At 31.6% G+C, this 20,255-nt stretch overlaps 3 protein-coding genes and 1 pseudogene across 3 annotated transcripts; 2 read left to right on the plus strand and 2 right to left on the minus strand.

The window, feature by feature from the left end:
* Positions 1 to 785: 785 nt before the first annotated feature.
* Positions 786 to 2,622, plus strand: LOC142519332 (uncharacterized). Its single transcript, XM_075622316.1, has 2 exons — positions 786 to 1,325; positions 1,906 to 2,622. The coding sequence occupies exons 1-2, from the start codon at positions 1,134 to 1,136 to the stop codon at positions 2,434 to 2,436; spliced, it is 723 nt and encodes a 240-aa protein (XP_075478431.1). The 5' UTR covers positions 786 to 1,133; the 3' UTR covers positions 2,437 to 2,622.
* Positions 2,623 to 11,425: 8,803 nt separating this feature from the next.
* On the minus strand, positions 11,426 to 11,952 carry LOC142519126 (auxin-responsive protein SAUR71). The gene has a single exon (XM_075622058.1). It carries the CDS (start codon positions 11,903 to 11,905, stop codon positions 11,531 to 11,533), a length of 375 nt encoding a protein of 124 aa, XP_075478173.1. The 5' UTR covers positions 11,906 to 11,952; the 3' UTR covers positions 11,426 to 11,530.
* A 2,770-nt stretch (positions 11,953 to 14,722) lies between these two features.
* On the minus strand, positions 14,723 to 16,686 carry LOC142518462 (alkane hydroxylase MAH1-like). Its single transcript, XM_075621247.1, has one exon. It carries the CDS (start codon positions 16,394 to 16,396, stop codon positions 14,846 to 14,848), a length of 1,551 nt encoding a protein of 516 aa, XP_075477362.1. The 5' UTR covers positions 16,397 to 16,686; the 3' UTR covers positions 14,723 to 14,845.
* A 934-nt stretch (positions 16,687 to 17,620) lies between these two features.
* On the plus strand, positions 17,621 to 19,932 carry LOC142518638 (elongation factor 2-like; annotated as a pseudogene).
* The last annotated feature ends 323 nt before the right edge of the window (positions 19,933 to 20,255 follow it).

The raw sequence follows: 20,255 nt of genomic DNA on the forward strand, positions 1-20,255 counted from the left end.
ATACTTTTGTATAAAAAGTAGAGTAATTATCTTGTGAAACGATATCACTGATCTTTATTCGTGAGATGCACCAACTCTGCTCATATTTACAATAAAAAGTATTATTTTTTTCATGGATTATCTAAATAGAAAATAGAATATTTAACTCACAAAATTGATTAATGAAATTGTATCACAAGAATTTTTTTGTACAAAATAAATATTTATTTGCATAAATAAATCAAATAAAATACATGTTTTACAAAATTGACTCTAGAGATTATTAAAATAAAAAAAAATGTGTTGCTTTAGATACAATAAAATTAAAGCTAAAATAATAATGAATAGGATGTTGGAGTGGCTCTCTCTACGTTGAAAATTCATATTCAAATAAAATTAGCTGAAAAAAGTCAAAACCCCATCAATAAAAATCCAATCAAAATAGTTTAAAATGGACGCGAAGGGTTAGTTATACCCCTTAATTTCAATCTCATTTGCGACTAGTCCGCCATTACCAAATCGTTTTCTCACCCAAGATTTTTCCTCCATATGCTTGAATGAGATTGGAAATTTCGTCTCCGAAAATGCATAAAATATTCATACGAGAAAAATAAACTAGATAAGCCAAAGAGACGTCCCAATCTCCACGAATTTTCATTGGACGTTAATGCAGAAAACAAAAGGCGATGAATGCTTGCTTTCTTGATTGTCTAAAGAAAAAAAGAAGAAAGAAAAAATTAAAAGCAGCCATTACCATTCATTAATGGGGTTATATAAGGAAGCCAAAAGAGCTTTGTGTTATGTGTGGCATTAATTCACAGCTGTCCTTTTGCATTTAATGCCACCATTACTGACGGCCCCGCCTTCTTTCTCACTTCACGAAATCTCAAATTATTATTATTTAATAATAATAGTTAATGCCATTTAAAAGAAATTTCCTGTTATTTCTATATAAAACAAGATTTCATTAAATTCTTCATTATTGCTAAAATTATTATTGTTTTCATATGGTAGTTGTTTTCATCTTCGACTTCCTCCCTTCTTCTTTTATATTTATATATAACAGGATTCGATTTCAACCCTTGCTCTTCCGTTTCTATCTTTGATTTTGGTTTGATTGCTGTGAAGGAGAAGATAAAGTTTTCTTTGGTGTGATGGCAGCCGAAGTCAGCTCTTTGCTCAGAATGATCAACGGTGGTGGTAATACGAAGGAGTCGGGGCCAACCGGGAAATCAACGTCCCCGATCACGAGGGACTTTCTTGGTGGGGGTTGTACCCTTGAATCCAAAGAACTCGACCTCGACTTGCAGGTGCCTTGTGGCTGGGAAAAGCGCCTTGATTTAAAGGTACAATCTTTTGCCCAACAAAATCTTGATTTCTTTATTGGGTTTACGATTCTCTGTTTGTTTTTGTTCTCCTCTGTTCGTTCAGGGCATGGAAGAAGCCAAGCTTTGTTATGTCACGTAGAAAAGAAGCATTTTCTTAATTTTTCAAGCTCTGTTATGTCAGGTTTCTGTTTTTACGATTTCATTTCATATATAAATTGGCATTCATGAGTTGATTGAAATACGCGTTGATTGGATTTAATGTGATACAAGGTTCTCTGGAGACTGGAAAGGAAGTTGTCATCGTTTGTTTTATTTCATGTTATTACATTATATGATATGATTGGTTTCAATGATTCTCGAATATGTTTTAATTACGGAGATAGCCCAACGATTTAACTTTATGGAAGTTTCAAAATCTGTGAATAGATGTTGATAATAGCATAAAGATTATTGCCATTTCATGAACTGAATTTGAATATACACGTCCGTTGCTCTTGAGTTATATTTTTCAATTGAAATCAAGGATAGTCTGAGTTTATTAAATTTTCTTGAAATGTAGATGAAATTCGAGTAGTGATGGTTAAATTTTTTACTGCAGTCAGGAAAGGTGTATCTTCAGAGAAGCAATCCGTCAAACTCACCCTCTTCGACCTCAGAAACGAAGCCGAAAACGGATGAAAATTTCACAAACTATGAAGACCTCAATTTCCCTCCAATGTCGAAACAGACCTTAAACCTTTTCGACGACTCGACCTTGGACCTAAAGCTAGTTTCCTCGCTGTCTGGGTCGCCGTCATCCTCGAACTATCAAAGCGTATGCACTCTGGACAAAGTAAAGTCTGCACTCGAGAGGGCGGAGAAAGAATCCATCAAGAAACGTTCAATATCAATGTCCAAAACATCTTCAACACGCTCGAATTCTTCGTCCTCGATCAAAGACAGTGATCTTGATCATCATCATCATCAAGAGGAGAAGTCATCAGGCTCGTTCGCTGCAGGGTGCCCCAATTGTTTGCTCTATGTGCTGATCTCGAAAAGCAACCCCTTCTGCCCCCGATGCAACAGTTATGTGCCGTTGCCCGTGTCCCCAGCCAAGAAACCTCGTATCGACCTTAACATCTCCATTTGAAATGATTGTGAAGAAACCCGTAAATGGTTTCTCATTTTTTGTAAAGATCCGTAAAATTAGGCATATGTAGCTAAAGAATTCGTGTATATATATATATATATTGGGTGTAGGTATTATTCAAATGCTATGTGATAAAAGTTTAAGCATCGCGGTTCTCTTTTCTCGCCATCTTGTTGCAACCTTTTCCCCTTCCCATTGTTAAAGATCTCAACCTGAATGGAATTTTCTCTCTAGACTTCGTAAATCTCCTATGTATAAACATATACATATATATATATATATATATATGTTTATCATGTGGTAGTATTGATCAAACCATGACTAAAATATATACAAAATTTCGTATTCCCTATTCACACGTCCAATCCAATTTTTTAACAAGTTACAAATACCGTGAGGTGGTATGGTATGGTTGAAGCAGTAGATTTTGTGCTTTAAATGAAGTGAGGGGGTGGAAAATGGATTTTTTAAAAAAAAAAATTTAATTTTGTGAAAGTCGTAACTTCGATTCATGAGGTAATATTAATATATATGCACTGCCTTCGCCATATTGCATTTCATTTCTTTACCTAACAAATAATAAATGATAATTATTTCTTGCCTCCTACCTATTTTGAATAAATACCAACACCTAATTTATTTTGAAGTTGGGGATATTAACTTCCCTGCAAGCATTTAGTGGGAGTTGGATTTGGATCAAGATTTCCAGACAACCTCCACATTTATATATATAATATATAATAAAGTATGACATGGAATTGAAGGAGGGTATTGCTAATAAATTTATTGGGGGGAAAAAAGAAAAGAAAAAAAGGCTAAACTTTAGGACAACTGTTTTATTAACTAATTATGAGACTAAATCGAGTCAAACTTAAAATGCAATAACTATGAAGTTAAACATTAATGGCAAAGCTTCGGTTGACTGTGTTAAGCGCATGCAATTATATGAAGTGGGATGATGATTTAATTGCATTCACATTTAATGAAAAGTCGCATATTTCAATTCAAACATTAACGTAGAATCTAATTTTATTTATATATATAAAAAAAAATAGTTGAACTTAATAATTATCTTGTTTATTTATTGGTCCAAACTCCTATGCCTATAAGGAGTCGCAATCAAATTTAAATGACACATTTTCATCAATTAATAATGTATGACATATCTACTCTACATACTCAACAGAATGGATAATTGAATTTCTTTTATTTATGTATATATAATAGTATACCGAGTATATGTGTTGCATGTGCATAAAATAAAGAGTATGTCTCTTGTTCACGGATCTTTATATGTGAGACCGGTCAATCCTATCAAGATTCACAATAAAAAATAATATTTTAGTATAAAAAGTAATATTTTTCATTAATGACCCGTGAGACAGTCTCACACAAGTTTTTTACTAAAATATATTCTTGTAAATTTGAATTTATTTATAATTTTTTGGTCGTTATTAGGATATTGAGATAATGGTAATTAAGACTTAAGATAGTAGGATAATAGAAAGATAATGTGAGAAGTTTTTAAGTTATTAAATTTTTTTACCTTAATTATTAAATATGATGGGGAAAAAAATCAAAGATGTCGTATTTGATATTTTTAAAGAAACAAATTAAAGGTCCGAAATGGTGTCGCCAAGTCATTTTCAAAAATAAATTGCATGATATAAGCGTGTGCGCCGCTTATTGTAGTCACGGAATTTCCTCACTTCATCCGCGTGGAATTTTGCTTCAAATTGGCGGAGATTGATCCAATCAAATAGTTAAAAGAAATTAAAAAAAAAACGTTTTTTTTTATTTTTTATTTTTAGCATATAATCAGTGTGATATAAATGTATTAAATTTGAGACGAAATTAAATCTCTGATTCAAAATCCAAATATCTTCCAAATAAAAATAAGAATGAGGGATTTTTGAATTTTGTCATAAAATAAAAAAAGGACTTACAATTCTTCGATATTATATATATCCATTCATTTCCTGGATCCACCACAAAATTTTGAACGCAGTTCGAAATCAATGCTCTAAAGTCTAAACTTAAAAATCTAAAAGAGACGAAATGATTCTTTTGCAAATATACAAAATATGAAATATATGAAAATATTAAAAATGAATGGCAAAAATAAAAAACTAAAAAAAAAAAAGTATTGCCGTCCACTGGCATTCCACACTATCTATTTTATGCATGAACCGAGAAACTCTGACTTATATAACTCAAATATCCACGGGCGGAGCCACACTCATATATAGTTCGGGTGGCCCAATTTTTTTAAAAATTTATATATAAATTTTGTATAATTTTGGAATAATATGATATTAGTCGGAGTAGATCAATTTAAAATATTAAAAGATTGTAGAGTTTAAAATTCCAGCAAGAGCAGAGCCATATTTCTGGCTCCGCCATTGGACATATCCAAAACTTTGACTTAAATATATTACACACATACATGATGCATATCCACGGATTATATGTATAATAATCGTCCCTATGTAATGAACGGCATGTTTGCATGCATCTCATGATCGAAATATTTCATGTTACTTGCTCTTAAGACGATAGCCAGTTTATATTGATACCATGGTATACCGCAATTCTCGGTATGTATATATAATTAGTTTATCGATTATACCGAAATATTGTGGTATACCGAGATTTCGATATAGTATTGGTATATATCGTTTTATACCGAAAAAATACCTTATATCATTTTACAAAATTTAAATTTATTATTATTCGATATAAACCTGAAAATTTTCAAATCTCAGTGTGCAGAACTCTGAAAAATTATTCATTAATCGAGCTCTGCTGCTTGCAAGAGATGAAATAAATACAAGTGAAAAGAATAGGGGCACCTAAGGGATGGATTAAATATATTTGGTTGCCTCTTGAAACTATAAATGAAAGGCATTTACTCGTCACATTCATAATGTACCTAACTTACAATAAATTCCATCCATAATATTAATGTTGGGTTTATGTAAATACACCCCATTTAAATTAGACACCTACCGTTTCAGATGAAACCCATCTTAAATTACATTTATTGCTTTTTTATTATACCTGTAAATATTCAGCAGACTTTGTATTCTCTTTAATAATTTGTCAGTCCAATCAAACTTCTATGCATAAAAAAAAAACATATATAATAATATATAATTGTGTAAAATAAGAAATCGTATTACTTTTTATATTTTGATTGATTCTACGTTTATTTATTTTTATTTAACGGTAATTCACTAGGAAAGGGTGACTCTCGGTTTCATTACACCGTGATTGTGAGGAGAAGTTCTTGAAAAATGGCTTTTGTTTTACTATGAATTTGAAATCTAGCATTCTTGATTTTTAACATTTGTTTGTTTGTTTGTTTTTTTCAATGATTGTTTGAATACATGTCGTTTTGTAAAGAAATAAATAAAAAGACCAACAATTAAAAAAATGATTTCTGAACAAGATCATTTTTCAACTCTTGATTTTTGGATTTGAGTATAATTTGAAGTGTAATGATAATAATGTATAAATTATCATAGCTTTTAAATCAAAATATTACATTAATTTGTTTGTTGTTGTCTATAAAATATTGGTATATAATTTGGCTCTCAATAAAATAAATGTAATCAAAATGTTTGGGTGATCGGAAGTTTATCTGAAGAGTAACAATTGTGGGTTTCATCGTCGTAAAAAAAAAAAAAACTCTGGATAACCTTATTTAAATGTTTCTTTTCCTTTTTTCCTTTTTTTACCTCTAATAATTCAAAGCTGATCTAGGATGGAGGGAATTGTCAAACTCATTAGTTATGGCTTCAACGGAAACATTAATAAATGATAGGAAAATATATTTTACCTAAGTTTTGGCTCTTGGAAAAAAATTCTCAATGATTTTTCTCATGATATTTATGAGTGCATTAAATTCTCTCATTCATTTTTGTACCTAACGACCTATTGCCATTTATTAAAAAAATATCTATTGCCATTTAATATCTCAAAAATGTATACAAATAGGAAAAATATCTTTTGAGAAAATATGGTATGGAAGATTGCGTTCGAGAATATGATCTGTTTTTATTTATTTCTTGGTGAAATACTTATGACTATATAATAAATTAACTAAATAATATAGCATGTAAGAATTTGCTACGTTAGTGATTTGTTACTTTTGAAAGCTAGGATTGTGTATGAATGACTTATAGTGTGATCATTAAAATAATTCGATATGATATAGAGTGGTGACAGATAAATAAAGGGAAGTAGCCAGTAAATTTTTTGACATTGGAATAAATGATTCGATATACAATAGTGACATGAACTTGATATAAGCTACTGAAGATGTGTCATGTGGTTTTTCATCGAATAAAACTCGTCAATTGTTGATTTCTAAAATGAATATTTCAATCAAATCAAATTTTATCAGCACATGTCTAGGATGATAAGATCATTACCAATGAAATGTGCAGAAGCTATCACCAAATATTTTAAATGAATATCAAAACTAACTTTGATAATTAATAATATTCAATCATCTAATAGGATGAATGAACACATATTGAGAATTTAATAACATTAAGACAACAATATAACCATTTCACTTTACTAAAACCCTTGTAAAACAATTTATTATCGTCTCAAAACTCAAATTAACTCAAAATAATATGTCGCAGTCACTTAACAAATAATTGAAGAATAACATATTAACTTCTTCGTATGAATAAATTTAACATGATTTTACTTCAAAGAAAAACAAAAAATTCAGAAACAACTAAAAATATACATCATATAAAAGTTAATCTCAAGCTCTATACATAACAAAAATCTAATTTTTTGTGACTTCTTAAATACATAAGCTAAAAAATAACTACAAACACAACCAAGCCATATTTTGAATCTTTTAGCAAAATAAATGGAATAAACCAATTATGTAGCAAAAAACAATCATTTCACCTTGTGCTAACTCAATCGAAGCCTCCCGTCGTACAATCCTTTTCAGCTTCAAGTATTTGTTTCCAAAATTGCAGTTTATAGAGTAATTTGATTCTTCTTATGATTAAATAGGTTGAAAATAATTTTAGTAGGCTAAGTTATTAAATATAATTATTTTATGGGTCCGACAAAACTTTAACGTATGTTAAAATTACATATATAATATAATTATTAATTTTTTTTTAATCCTGAGTTGGAGCCCACCCCAACCTAAATTACATATATACTATAATTATTGATTTTTTTTTTTAATCTTGAGCTGTTGGGGTGGCTCCGTCCCTGCTCATAAATAATAATATGTTTTATTTTGATATTGTGTGGATAATTGGGATCAGAGATTACCGAATTCGTACGTGCGGAAGTGTATTAGTGATTCAAGCACTCACTGATGGATGAAATGTAATAAAGAAGACAAGCAGGTTCAAGAAATGTTACTGAACAAAACAAAAGAAACAACACAAGAGATTTATATGGTTCGGTTAAATCGATCTACATTCACGAGAAACACTTGTCAATATGTTTATCGATCAGACACAAAGCAATTGTTTCTCCAGAATTCACTCATGCAACTCTTATCAGATATACAAAGTAGTTGCTCTCTTGAATTCTCCTTATTGCTCACCAGTATCTCTGCTCTTTTTTTCCAAACACTTTGATATATCACACTTCGATGACGTGGTTGCCAATTCAAACAAAATTGACTTCAAGATGCTGACCGCATGACCAAATGAAATACACTTGAAGATGTCATTTTCTTAAAAAAATAGTTGGCCAATGTTATTTTACAATTTTCGCCATCTATAACCAACATAACCGCTTCTTGATTATTCCTTTAGCCAATAAGAGTAGACTTTGACCTGGAATAAGTGACAAACGCGGTTCACAGAGAAATTAAATAATTAGAATCGTGACTAAAAAAAAAAAACTTAATTTTGTCATCTAACTATGATGAAATGTAGAGTAGATCTTTTGTGATACGGTCTAATGAATCTTTATCTATGAAACAAGTCAACCCTACCGATACTCACAATAAAAAATAATACTTTTAGCATAAAAAGTAATATTTTTCATGGATGACCCAACTAATATATATGTTCTCATAAAATACGATCCGTGAGACCGTCTCACACAAGTTTTTGCCTAAAATGTAAGCGAATGAAAGACATATTCGGAGTTTTTTTTAAAAAATTCCCATTTATATAGACCATAAATTATTTGTTCTCACTCAAATTAAGTACTATTTATTCTCACTCAAATTAAGTACGAAAAATCATGCCCAGGTCAAATTTAACGGGTCTTTTGGTTTAAGAATTTCTTTTTAATTTTTTTTTTTGTGAGTAAACTTTGGATTTTAACATTTTATTCTTACATGATTTTACATCCAAAGTGAAATTTGCCTTATTTTCTAGCAAAATATTTTCTTAAAATATTTCTTCAAGATATTAATATGAAACCAAACGTTGCCATATATAATTTGTAAAGCAGCTAGAATTTATGCTTTCATACCGTCATCTAGACATGGGCCAAGTTGTCCAAGTCCATAACATGCAGGAAATAACCCAAATTCACAAGCCCTCAATAGAAGCCCATCCTTACACATACAATGTGCGTATCTAAACAATAGCAAAACCTGTGAGGTTATCAACCATTCACATGTTCTCGTGATATATTGGCAGCTCTTTTTAAAAAAACCAAATCAAATCGTACTAACTGTAAAGCACAGAATACCTTAGGCTTCTTTTCACACACACCCCAAAAAAAAAAATCTCAGGCTTCTTCCAATATTTTTGGGGAATATTCCGATAAAGAAATGAATAATCTATCACAAAAACTTCTTGTGAGACGATCTCACAATCAATTTTATTAGACATATATTCTATTTGAGTCATCAAAATATTAATTTTATTGGAAATATTGGTGTGGTTGAACCGTCTCACGAATATATATTTTTGAAACCATCTCACAAAAGATCTGCTCATAATTTATACGATAACAAACACGTGCGAGTGTGTGAATCAACGGAAGCCCTTTTCGGTCTTCACATTGAAAAAGTTCAGAAACGAGGCAAAAAAATGTTCTTGTAGGCCAATCCTAACCAAAAGTACAAATTGAATGTATCTTGATGTTATCAGGCTTGATTAAGGTTAAACAGTAGTTGTTAGAATATTAAATTATTGGCTTAAACCCCAATCAAAGGCTAAACCATAACGATTACATAACGTCCGTCAGCTAATAATTTATTTCAAAATCGAAAGTTGAAATGTTCTGGATTATTTATATACCAAAATAATATAGCGGAGGGGTCTAACCAAATACGTAAATTTATATTTTAAAAAATCAAGTTTCATTGTTCCATCTTAAAGAATAGCAGCAGCACTTTGTCTTTTACTAGATTTGTTTTGATTTTTTTAGGTATAGAGAATAAGAACACTAACCGATATATGGAGTAACTTTTCATGGAGACATAAATAACTTAATTTTAGTCTGTATCTTTAGATTTCGCTTGAAAAAATAATTTTAATAAGTTTTGTTTTGGGAATTCTAGGGATGTACAGTTTGGTCTTATTTTAAGGAAATAAACTTGACCATTTTGTACTTCATATTATATTTCTAAGAGTATGTCTTTTGTGAGACGGTCTCACAAATCTTTAGCTGTGAGACAGATCAACCCTATCGATATATATTCACAATAAAAAATAATATTCTTAGCATAAAAAGTAATATTTTTTCATGGATGACCCAAATAAGAGATCGGTCTCACAAAATACGACCTGTGATACCATCTCACACAAGTTTCTGCCTATTTCTAATGCATGGACATAACCAGAAAATTTTAATATCGTGGACAAAATTTTGTTTTGAAATACATTTATGTATAATTTAGATTACTTCCTAATTTATCATCTCTTTTATGCAAAAAAAAAATTATAAAATCATTCAATTTTTCATTATCTTCAAAATAGAACTCCATTGAATTAAACGAATAGTTTTTTTTTTTTTTTTTTTGAATTAAACGAATAGTTTGCATGCCAATTGCATTCTAGATTTAAATAAATCAAATTTAATATAAAAGATATATATATCATAATTAAAGTATATGTTAGATATTGACAACAATATTTCTCAAATGGACTTCAAATTCAAACATAGTTAGATTATTCTAGCAAAAAAAATCTAAAGTTCAAGATATTTGTTAGCCACAATATATATCAAATTTTAGATATTTTGTAAACATGAGATCGTTTAATTTAAATAGCTGTTAATGATAAATTTAGTAGTATATCTTCGAACATTTTTAAGTTGATGTGAATTGTACTCTTCGTTCACATACCGAAAAGATTCATTGTTTCTCTCCTTGTACGATTCGACAATTTTTTTAATCAAAATTAATGATGGGTTAATTCATATTTGTAAATTAATAATAACAAACAACCTTAAATTTTAAAATATTGGGCTGTATTTTAAAAGTGGGGACAAAAATCTGGAGGACAATTACGAGTAGGTCTTTTGTGAGACGATCTCACGAATATTTATTTGTGAGACAGATCAACTTTACCGATATTCACGATAAAAAAGTAATATTTTTAGCATAAAAAGTAATATTTTTCATGGATGACCCAAATAAGAGATCCATTTCATAAAATACGACTCGTGAAATTGTCTCACATGAATTTTTGTTTACGATTAACCAGCTTTGCCCCCACCATCTTCCGCCCTTGTTTGAATGAGACGATAACATACTGCTATTATATTTTTAAGAAATAAAATTTAAAAAACTGAAAAGAACTAAAGATTCTTTTGATTCCGAAAATCACGGAGTATGAAAAAAAACTGTCGAGAGCTCGGTCACCGAGGCAACCAGCGATCTTGCGATTGTTCTCCGGTTAGTTCAGTTCGAATAATCAATTCTGCAAATTCGACCAACTTCGTACGAGATTTCATTGAATTTGTGAAACCATATAGATAGATACATGGAAATGGAAAGAGACTGAAACGTACGTACTATGGTAAAAAATTCAACTCATCAGGCAAAAAAATTCCTCAATCATTAATCTTAACTCTTGAATTCTCCACTTCGTTCATCAACAAAGTATTTACAACGGAGAAGCCAAAAGAGGGACTACCACTGATCATCTGACAGCGATTCCAGCAGCTCCTGAAGATCGCACGACTCACCGCCGATGCGGAGCGCCTCGAGCACGCGTTCGAAGAGGAACACGTGGCAGGGGATCCGGAGCACGCCTTGCTGCTCGTACCCGTACTCCTTCGCCGAATTTTCGAGCAGCTTCACGAAGATGGGGTGATTCAACAAATCCGCACTCACCACAAATCTCTCCATCTCATCGCCAACGTATACCGGGAAATGCCCCTGCGGAACGCCACCGTTACTTCTCCGGCACGATCCCGCGCGGGGCGCCTCCTTCGATTCAGTCCGTAGCAGACAGGAGCTCGAGGAATCGGCAACCTTCGATAATCTCCTCATTAGCTTCTTCATGTTGGGGAAAATATGAAAAGAAAAATGAAAAAGATTATTGTTTAAGTGATAGGAAGTGAATCAAGAGACGCTGAGTATGGCCATGCAACATAATATATACTGGTATATCGACGAACGTTTTGTATATTTGTATAATATTTTTTTATAATTTCGGATTACATTGAATTAAAAATAAATATAAAAAATAAAGGGAAAAAACATCAAAGTAGAGATTGACCTACGTGCAACTTGATGTTTGAGAAACAAATATTACATCCGCTAAGCTACATATGACTTGCATTAAAGTTTTAATATTTTATTAATATATATAATTATTAAAACAAACTATGACACCAAAATTTAGTTATTCTGAAGATCTCAAACTTAATAATATAGTATAGATATATATAAATTATTTTAGAAATTTAGTTACAAAATTTTCATTCACTTTATTTTGAAAAATTCTTTTCAAAAATATATTTAAGATAATTTTTTAATTTCAAATGTACTTTTTAACTTAATTAACTTATGGTATAAATCCAATTTATACATGTAACATAATATATATATATATATATATATATATATATATATATATCTATACTATTATATTAAGTGTGAGGGTCTTAGAATAACTACCTTTGAGGACACCAAAATATTTAATTTTATAATTACTCTTCTTATTCTACTAAAAATCTTTTCAAGTCACTCCATATTTTAAATAGAAAAAAATCAAAACAAAACTTCCCTTTTAAATCGAACAACTTTTCTAAATCGAAAATAATTTTGTGTTAATTATTTAATATTATTTGATAAAATTATCAAATTAAAAATATCATCTTTTATTAGTATATATAAACGTGTATATGTACATTATAATAACAAATAATAAATAAAATGAATAAAGGAGGAAAGGGGCAGCGACAAAAGAAGGTTATTCAAATATTTAGAGGTACAGCTAGGCGTACTTAACTGGTACGATGTAATTATTTATTTGATTTTGTGCCATTTAATAAATTAAACTTATTTTTATATAATCTTTAAAATTTAAGAAAATAATTTAGTATATATGTGGAAAAAAGTCTTGCAATGATATTTGAATACAATATAAAAATCACGTTAAAAATTTGTGTGAGACGGTCTCACAGGTCGTATTTTGTGAGACGAATATCTTATTTGGGTCATCCATGAAAAAATATTACTTTTTATTGTGAATATCGGTAGGGTTGATCCGTCTCATAAATAAAGATTCGTGAGATCATCTTACAAGAGACCTACTCTTAATTTAATAGACAAAAGTAAGAGTTTTTAGTAGGTTGGTTTTGATTGTCTTGGAGGGTACGGATAATGATTAATCAAGCCATTGCCCAAATAATAAAAAAGCCAAGTTCGATCCTCTTCGCCAGCCTGTGCAGAGTGGGGGTATAATATTACAATTTATTTCAAGAAAAAATGCAATGATTGCATATTCTCGTCAATATATAAAAAAAGCAAAATGACAGTTAGATCTTGTTGTTTTCCTCCCATTTGTAAAATATTCTAATGCGAATTAATTTACATGTAAAGTATCACATGCATGCACATTGAATCGAAATCAAGATCGGTTGGCATCATTATTTTCCTTCTTAATTACTAATTACAGCCAAACTTCAGATTTTCTATAAACTTAAATATTCTAAAGTTCGCGTCAAAATCTTTCTTTTTTTTGGATCCCATCGATCATGAGTATTGACCGGCCGCTTATTGATTTTTTTTATTTATTTAAAAAAATACATATTAGATTTTTATTTATCTTTGTTTGTAAATAAATATCTATCTTATTTTCTGTAAACTTATTTTAAAACCAAGTCGAAATGTATTAAAAACTCATTTCTGTTAACATACAACAAAGTTGCCTCTGTTACCGTTAAAATCAAGAAACATTGTAGGTTTACTTGAAATACAAAAACTTTCGTAAGATGATCTCAAGAGTCAATTTTGTGAGAGTTGCAAATGATTATCCGTTCCGAATTAGAATTTTTTTCCGGAAAAGCTAAACATTGCAAGGAAATTTACCACATAAGTTGGTCTCGATCTTAATGAAAGATATGTTTGATTTCAAATAAAAATTCGGACTTTAATACCAAATTTTGTTAGTATAAGAAGCTGATCTAGTTTAATAATATATTATAGATATATAATAATAAAATATGTGTAATTACAATATGTTCACAAGCTCATTATTTTCGAGTCACTAAATATATACAGAGCCGATAAGTACTTTTTGATCTAAAAGTAATTGGTAATACAAATTATATACATCATATAGATTTGATAAAATATAATAATTTGAAATATGGTTGTTTTATGTAAACTCTTGCTTTAAATAGTGAAAATAACAAGATACTAATTATGAATTAAAGTACTACTAAATATATAATTAATTACACAGGCAGGGTACAAGTACTCATTGAAAACTTAGTTTAAGCTACATTACGAGAAATAATTCTGTCTAATATTAGGGTTACATAATAGGGTGGATCTTATATTAAATTTATGTATGACTTGTATATAAATAAAGTATATTATATGTCGAGAATGGTTTTTCCTGAGATCAAAATTTATCTCATTATTTATTATTCTTTTCTTTTTCATATTTTATTTATACATAAAATTATGGCTTGGAATTGTTGTTTCCTGCGATTGCTCTAAATCTACATATTGCATTTGCATTGAATCCTACGGAAAATCCATGTTGATTGCCAGGTCTAGGGTTTTATATGAGTGTGACAAGTTTATAAATATGCAATTTGATACCGTGACAATCCATTGATGATTACATGAAACATGGAACTTCGGTTTTTACAGAATTTTTTGATTAATATCTCAAAGGCATGCATCATACGTTAGAATGTAATTTATGTAAGCATCATGCTTTACATTAAGAGCCACTCGGATATGAGGGACAAATTTTCCAAACCATCAATCATATTTTGAAACCTTGACCTTCAAACCATGTTTCATATGAAGAATAACCGAATTACTCGGAAATATTGGATGCCCTTCAACGACGTTGAAATGGAAACGGCTGATGATGGAAGCGGCAACGATCTTCAATTGTATGAAACTCATTTCCTTACCTAGACAACTCCTAGGCCCTGCATTGAATGCTGTGAACTTGAAAGATGGCTCGGTTTTGATTCGTCCCAGATCAGAAATCCATCTCTTAGGCTTAAATTCGAGGCAATCTTTACCCCATATGGATTCCATCCGCCCCATGGAGTAGAAGGATAACACTGTCTTCGTACTCGGCTTTATCCTATGCCCACTTGGAAGAACATCGGATTCGAGTGGAGCTTTGTGCTGAAATCCTACGGGTGGGAAAAGACGTAACGATTCACAAAGAGCAGCGTGGAGATAAACAAGTTTATTCAGTTGTTGCATGTCTGAAAATTCCCATTTTCCGTGTTCATTCACTTGTATGTTGGTTGAGATTTCGTGTCGAATCTTGCTTTCTTCGTTAATGTTTGTTGTTAGAAGCCAAAAGAACCAAGCAAGAGCTGCGCTTATTGTATCTTTACCTGCAAAGATTAGATTTAACATGATGTCTTTCCAAGTTTGTTCAGAAATATTAGCTGCATCTAGTGCATCACCCTTTCCAGCAATTTCTCTCATGTAATTTGTTAACAAGTCAAAATCCTCCTTTTCATCTGTTACCATTTGATCAACCCCGTTGAACTTTTGACATTTTCGTGCAATTCGATCTGATAAAAATCGATCAAGAAGTTCCTTAGCTAGGCTCAGCTTTTTCTCTTTGCCTATTTGAAGCCACTTTTGAAGCTTCCATAACGATTCGGGGAGCGTATGCCTTTGCAGAACTGCTTCCTCAGCATCAGCGAATGCCTTTTCTTCTGGTATATGAGGCAAGTTGATGCACAGTGAATAGGGATCATCGCCTAAAACGACTTGACACGTAGAATCAAATGCAAGGCGCTGAAATAATTCTTGCAAATCCACCTGGTTTCCCATTTCTGAATAGTGATTCAAAATGGGGACAAGCCCTTTTTCCACCTTGTTCCAAGTAGTACTTGCAACGAGCTTTTGGAACCCCATTCGATTCATTAGCGACATAATGGTCCTTCTCTGGTTCTCCCACGATTCATGTTCAGCCATAAATATCCCACCTCCCAAAATATCGAATATTTTCTTGAATTCGGGACCTTTAGAAAAGTTTGAATAATTCTTGCTTAATATATAATGGACATCAGCTGGATCGCTGGTGATAAACATATCCATACTACTAAACCAAGGCCCTTTAAACATGAGTGATCCCCTACTTTCCTGAAGAATCTCAGTCACAAACTCGTGGACTCGGGCACTGTTTAACAGCAGCCCTGGTAACATTCCTAGAACTGGCCATTCTGTAGGCACAGATCTTTTTTTGCGTTCTGCATCGAAAGTTATATAACACAAAGGTAACAGCGATACTAACAAGATTGACAAGAGAATTGCAAATAGTATGTATGTGTACATGATATCACGCTGGGATAAATCTTAAACGATGAGTTAACGTTAAGCGATTTTACTTTCTTTTATAGGATCAAACTGTTGTCTTGGTAACAAGATATATATTTCTTTCCCTCTGGCTGAATGGAACAGTTTTTGCTACTATTTGGATTCATTGCAATTGCATTCTGGTGAACTGAATGAGCTTCACGGGATGTAAAAATTCGTGATTTCGGAAGAAATATTGGGAAACACCGTTTGTATGATCAGGTTTAGTTACATCAAATGGAATGAGAAAAAAAATTAAGGAATTTTTATTGCTATACTTATAGATAATAGTTTTTTTTTTTTTTTTTTTTTGAAAAATGATAATTTTGGTTGAGTAAAGAAAAAATTAACAATTTGATAAATAACATATAGACTTATGGAAGATTAATTGAAGCACATTTTTATTAATTATTAAGGCATAGTTTGATACACATGATAGGATAAACATGTGATATATAATATAATGATAAGTTAATGATAAATAAGATGTAGGATATTATATTTAATATTGGTATGATTTAATAAGAGTGATTAAATTTATATATTAGATTGTAATTATAAAATTAACCTTATCATAATAAATTTTATAATTTCAAAGTTGTTGCTTGAGTTCATATTTCTTATCTGTTCATGCGTCGATAGTGCTTGCATGTTTTTTTTTTTTTACCTAATTTTATATATCATATAATATGATAATTGAGCCCTTAATTTTATGAGTCAAGTCAAATATAAATTTTTAAGGTTAATCGAGTGATACTAATAATTTTATTGAGATTTATACAAATCATTTATATAATTATCTCGAGTTCATTTATATAATTATCATATTATATAATATATAAAAATATTCATTTGATTTTAATTTCTACCTACAAGTGAAATGAAAGAACAATAATGTATATGATTTTTATATATTGAGGGCAATTAAGTCATTTATAGTGTTTTTATCATTAGATTAAAATTATCACATCTCATAAAAGAGATATTTTATCCTTATATAAAATTATTGATGATTATTTATCAATCATTCTCTTATCTCATGTACCAAACTATGTGTTAAGTACTTAATTTATTTAATTTTATTAGTTAATAAAATCAATTTCTTTGTTTTTTTTGAAATGAATAATATCAATTTCTAAACTACTCCTTTTAAACGAATAATACTTGTATAATGTTTCTAGCAGCTTTATATCCCTTCTCCATTGCGCATTTCTTACATCTTCCGCTTTCTTTCGTTGATAATTCGATCTCTTTCTGCTTTCGCTAAATATGTATTATCTAGGAAATGAGATTGATACGTGTATGTCTGTTTGGATTAATTGACGTGGAACTTGAGAATTACTTACTAAATCGATCTTAACTTGACCCTTTTCTGATGTGTTTGATGTTGCCCTTGGCTATGATTCGTTGGAGATTGCAAGGTTTCTCCAATTGATTGTTGGTTGTGGGGATACATGGATGATATGTGATAAATATTTTTGTTTCTGATCTGAATTTATATACACTTTTTCTTACTTATGGTGAATGATTTACAAATCTGACAACTTATATGTAATTTACTGGTACAAATTTTGGCTTGGTGGTTCGAGATTTCAATCCAAAATTTTCAGATATTATTCGTTACTTATTAGAAATGCCTATCAAGTATGATTGCATGCTTTCTAAATGATTATCAGGTTTCACTTGAGTAGAGGTTGTAGGTACTAATCCCCCACCTGAATGTCATGTATAAAAAAAATCTGTTTAATGGCATGAACTTGTTGCACTTTGAATAAATGATTGGCGGTTCTTGTTCTGCATGAATTTCATGAAGAGAGATTGACATTTCTTAGTGTGCTTGGCTAGTACTTTTGTGAGGTTGTTGTTCCTTATTTTTTATTCTCATGTTATGTCGTTGAATCGCAGGAATATTTGGAGGGAGGCCTCCTATGAGTTTTGATTGTTGGTGAAGTTTAAAAACCAGTAAAGATGGTGAGTGCACAATATAATTTTTAATGATAGATGAGAGTAATTATTGTTAAGTTAGGAAATCTGACGTTAAATTTTACCTGAATTTTCCAGGTGAAGTTCACAGCTGAAGAGCTCCGTAGGATTATGGACTACAAACATAATATCTGGAACATGTCTGTTATTGCGCATGTTGATCATGGTACCATAGCTGCAACCTTTGTATGATTCTTTATATAATTTGTATACCAGTTGTTGAATTTTGGCAAATACTTTTTACTTCGAAGCAAATTTTTAATTCTTTATTTGTCTGCAGGGAAGTTCACTCTTACGGATTCTCTTGTTCCGGCTGCTGGTATCATTGCTCAGGAAGTAGCTGGTGATGTTAGAATGACAGATATCCGTGCAGATGAAGCTGAACGTGGTATAACAATCAAGTCCACTGGCATCTCTCTGTACTACGAAATGTCTGACGAATCTCTGAAGAACTACAAGGGAGATCGACAGGGCAATGAGTATCTCATCAATCTTATTGATTCTCCCGGACACGTCGATTTCTCTTCTGAAGTGACAGCTGCTCTTTGTATCACTGATGAGGCTCTTGTTGTGGTGGATGTGTTGAAGGGGTGCGTGTCAAAACAGAAACTGTTCTACGACAAGCACTTGGAGAAAGGATTCGGCCTGTCTTGACTGTTAACAAGATGGACAGGTGTTTCTTGGAACTCCAGGTGGATGGGGAGGAGGCATATCAAACATTTCAGAGGGTCATTGAAAATGCAAATGTTATCATGGCCACTTACGAGGATCCCCTCTTGGAGATGTTCTGGTTTATCCAGAACAAGGTACCGTTGCTTTCTCTGCCGGGTTGCATGGCTGAGCATTTACCTTGACGAACTTTGCAAAGATGTATGCCTCAAAATTTGGTGTTGATGAGTCCAAGATGATGGAAAGGCTCTGGGGAGAGAACTACTATGATCCCGTCACTAAGAAGTGAACTTCCAAAAATTCTGGATCTCCTACTTGCAAACGTGGGTTTGTTCAGTTTTGTTATGAGCCAATCAAGCAAATTATCAATACTTGCATGAATGATCAGAAGGACAAGTTGTGGCCGATGCTGCAGAAGCTTGGTGTCACGATGAAATCCGAGGAGAAGGAATTGATGGGGAAAGCACTGATGATCTTAATTTTGTATACCAGGAACCTGTGTACCTGGTGGAGATCCAAGCTCCGGAACAAGCTCTTGGTGGAATTTACAGTGTCTTGAATCAGAAACGTCGGCACGTCTTTGAAGAAATGCAGAGACCGGGAACTCCACTTTACAATATCAAGGCATACCTACCTGTTGTTGAGTCATTTGGTTTCTCAAGTACATTGAGGCCTGCGACCTCTGGTCAGGCATTCCCCCAGTGTGTGTTTGATCGTTGGGACCCGATGTCATCTGATCCATTAGGGGCAGGATCTCAGGCAGCCACTCTGGTAGCTGACATCCGAAAGAGGAAAGGTCTGAAGGAGCAAATCACGCCCCTCTCTGAATAGGAGGATAGGCCATAAAGGGTGAGACAGGTAAACCTTGTGTTTCATATCGATTTTCTGTACTTGGTCGGTATTATTTTTGAACTTGTTACGTTATAATTTAATGTTTTCCTGAGAACTAATGTAGCGTCCATATGAGTTTAAACCCATGTCATGTTGAGTCGTCGTCTTTTGAGTTAAACATGAATGTTTTGTGTTTATTTTGTGGATAAATTTTGGTCGCACTTGGCTTCCGATTTATATTTTATTTGGCTTTTGCATTTCTCTCCTGGTAAAGAAATTGTATAGTACCAAATAAATGTCTGGGTCGTTATGCTATAGTCATGTTCTGTAGAATGATTCTGCATTAATGTTGGAA

Source organism: Primulina tabacum, chromosome 11 (genome assembly GCF_025594145.1).
Source record: "Primulina tabacum isolate GXHZ01 chromosome 11, ASM2559414v2, whole genome shotgun sequence".
Lineage (NCBI taxonomy): Eukaryota > Viridiplantae > Streptophyta > Magnoliopsida > Lamiales > Gesneriaceae > Primulina > Primulina tabacum.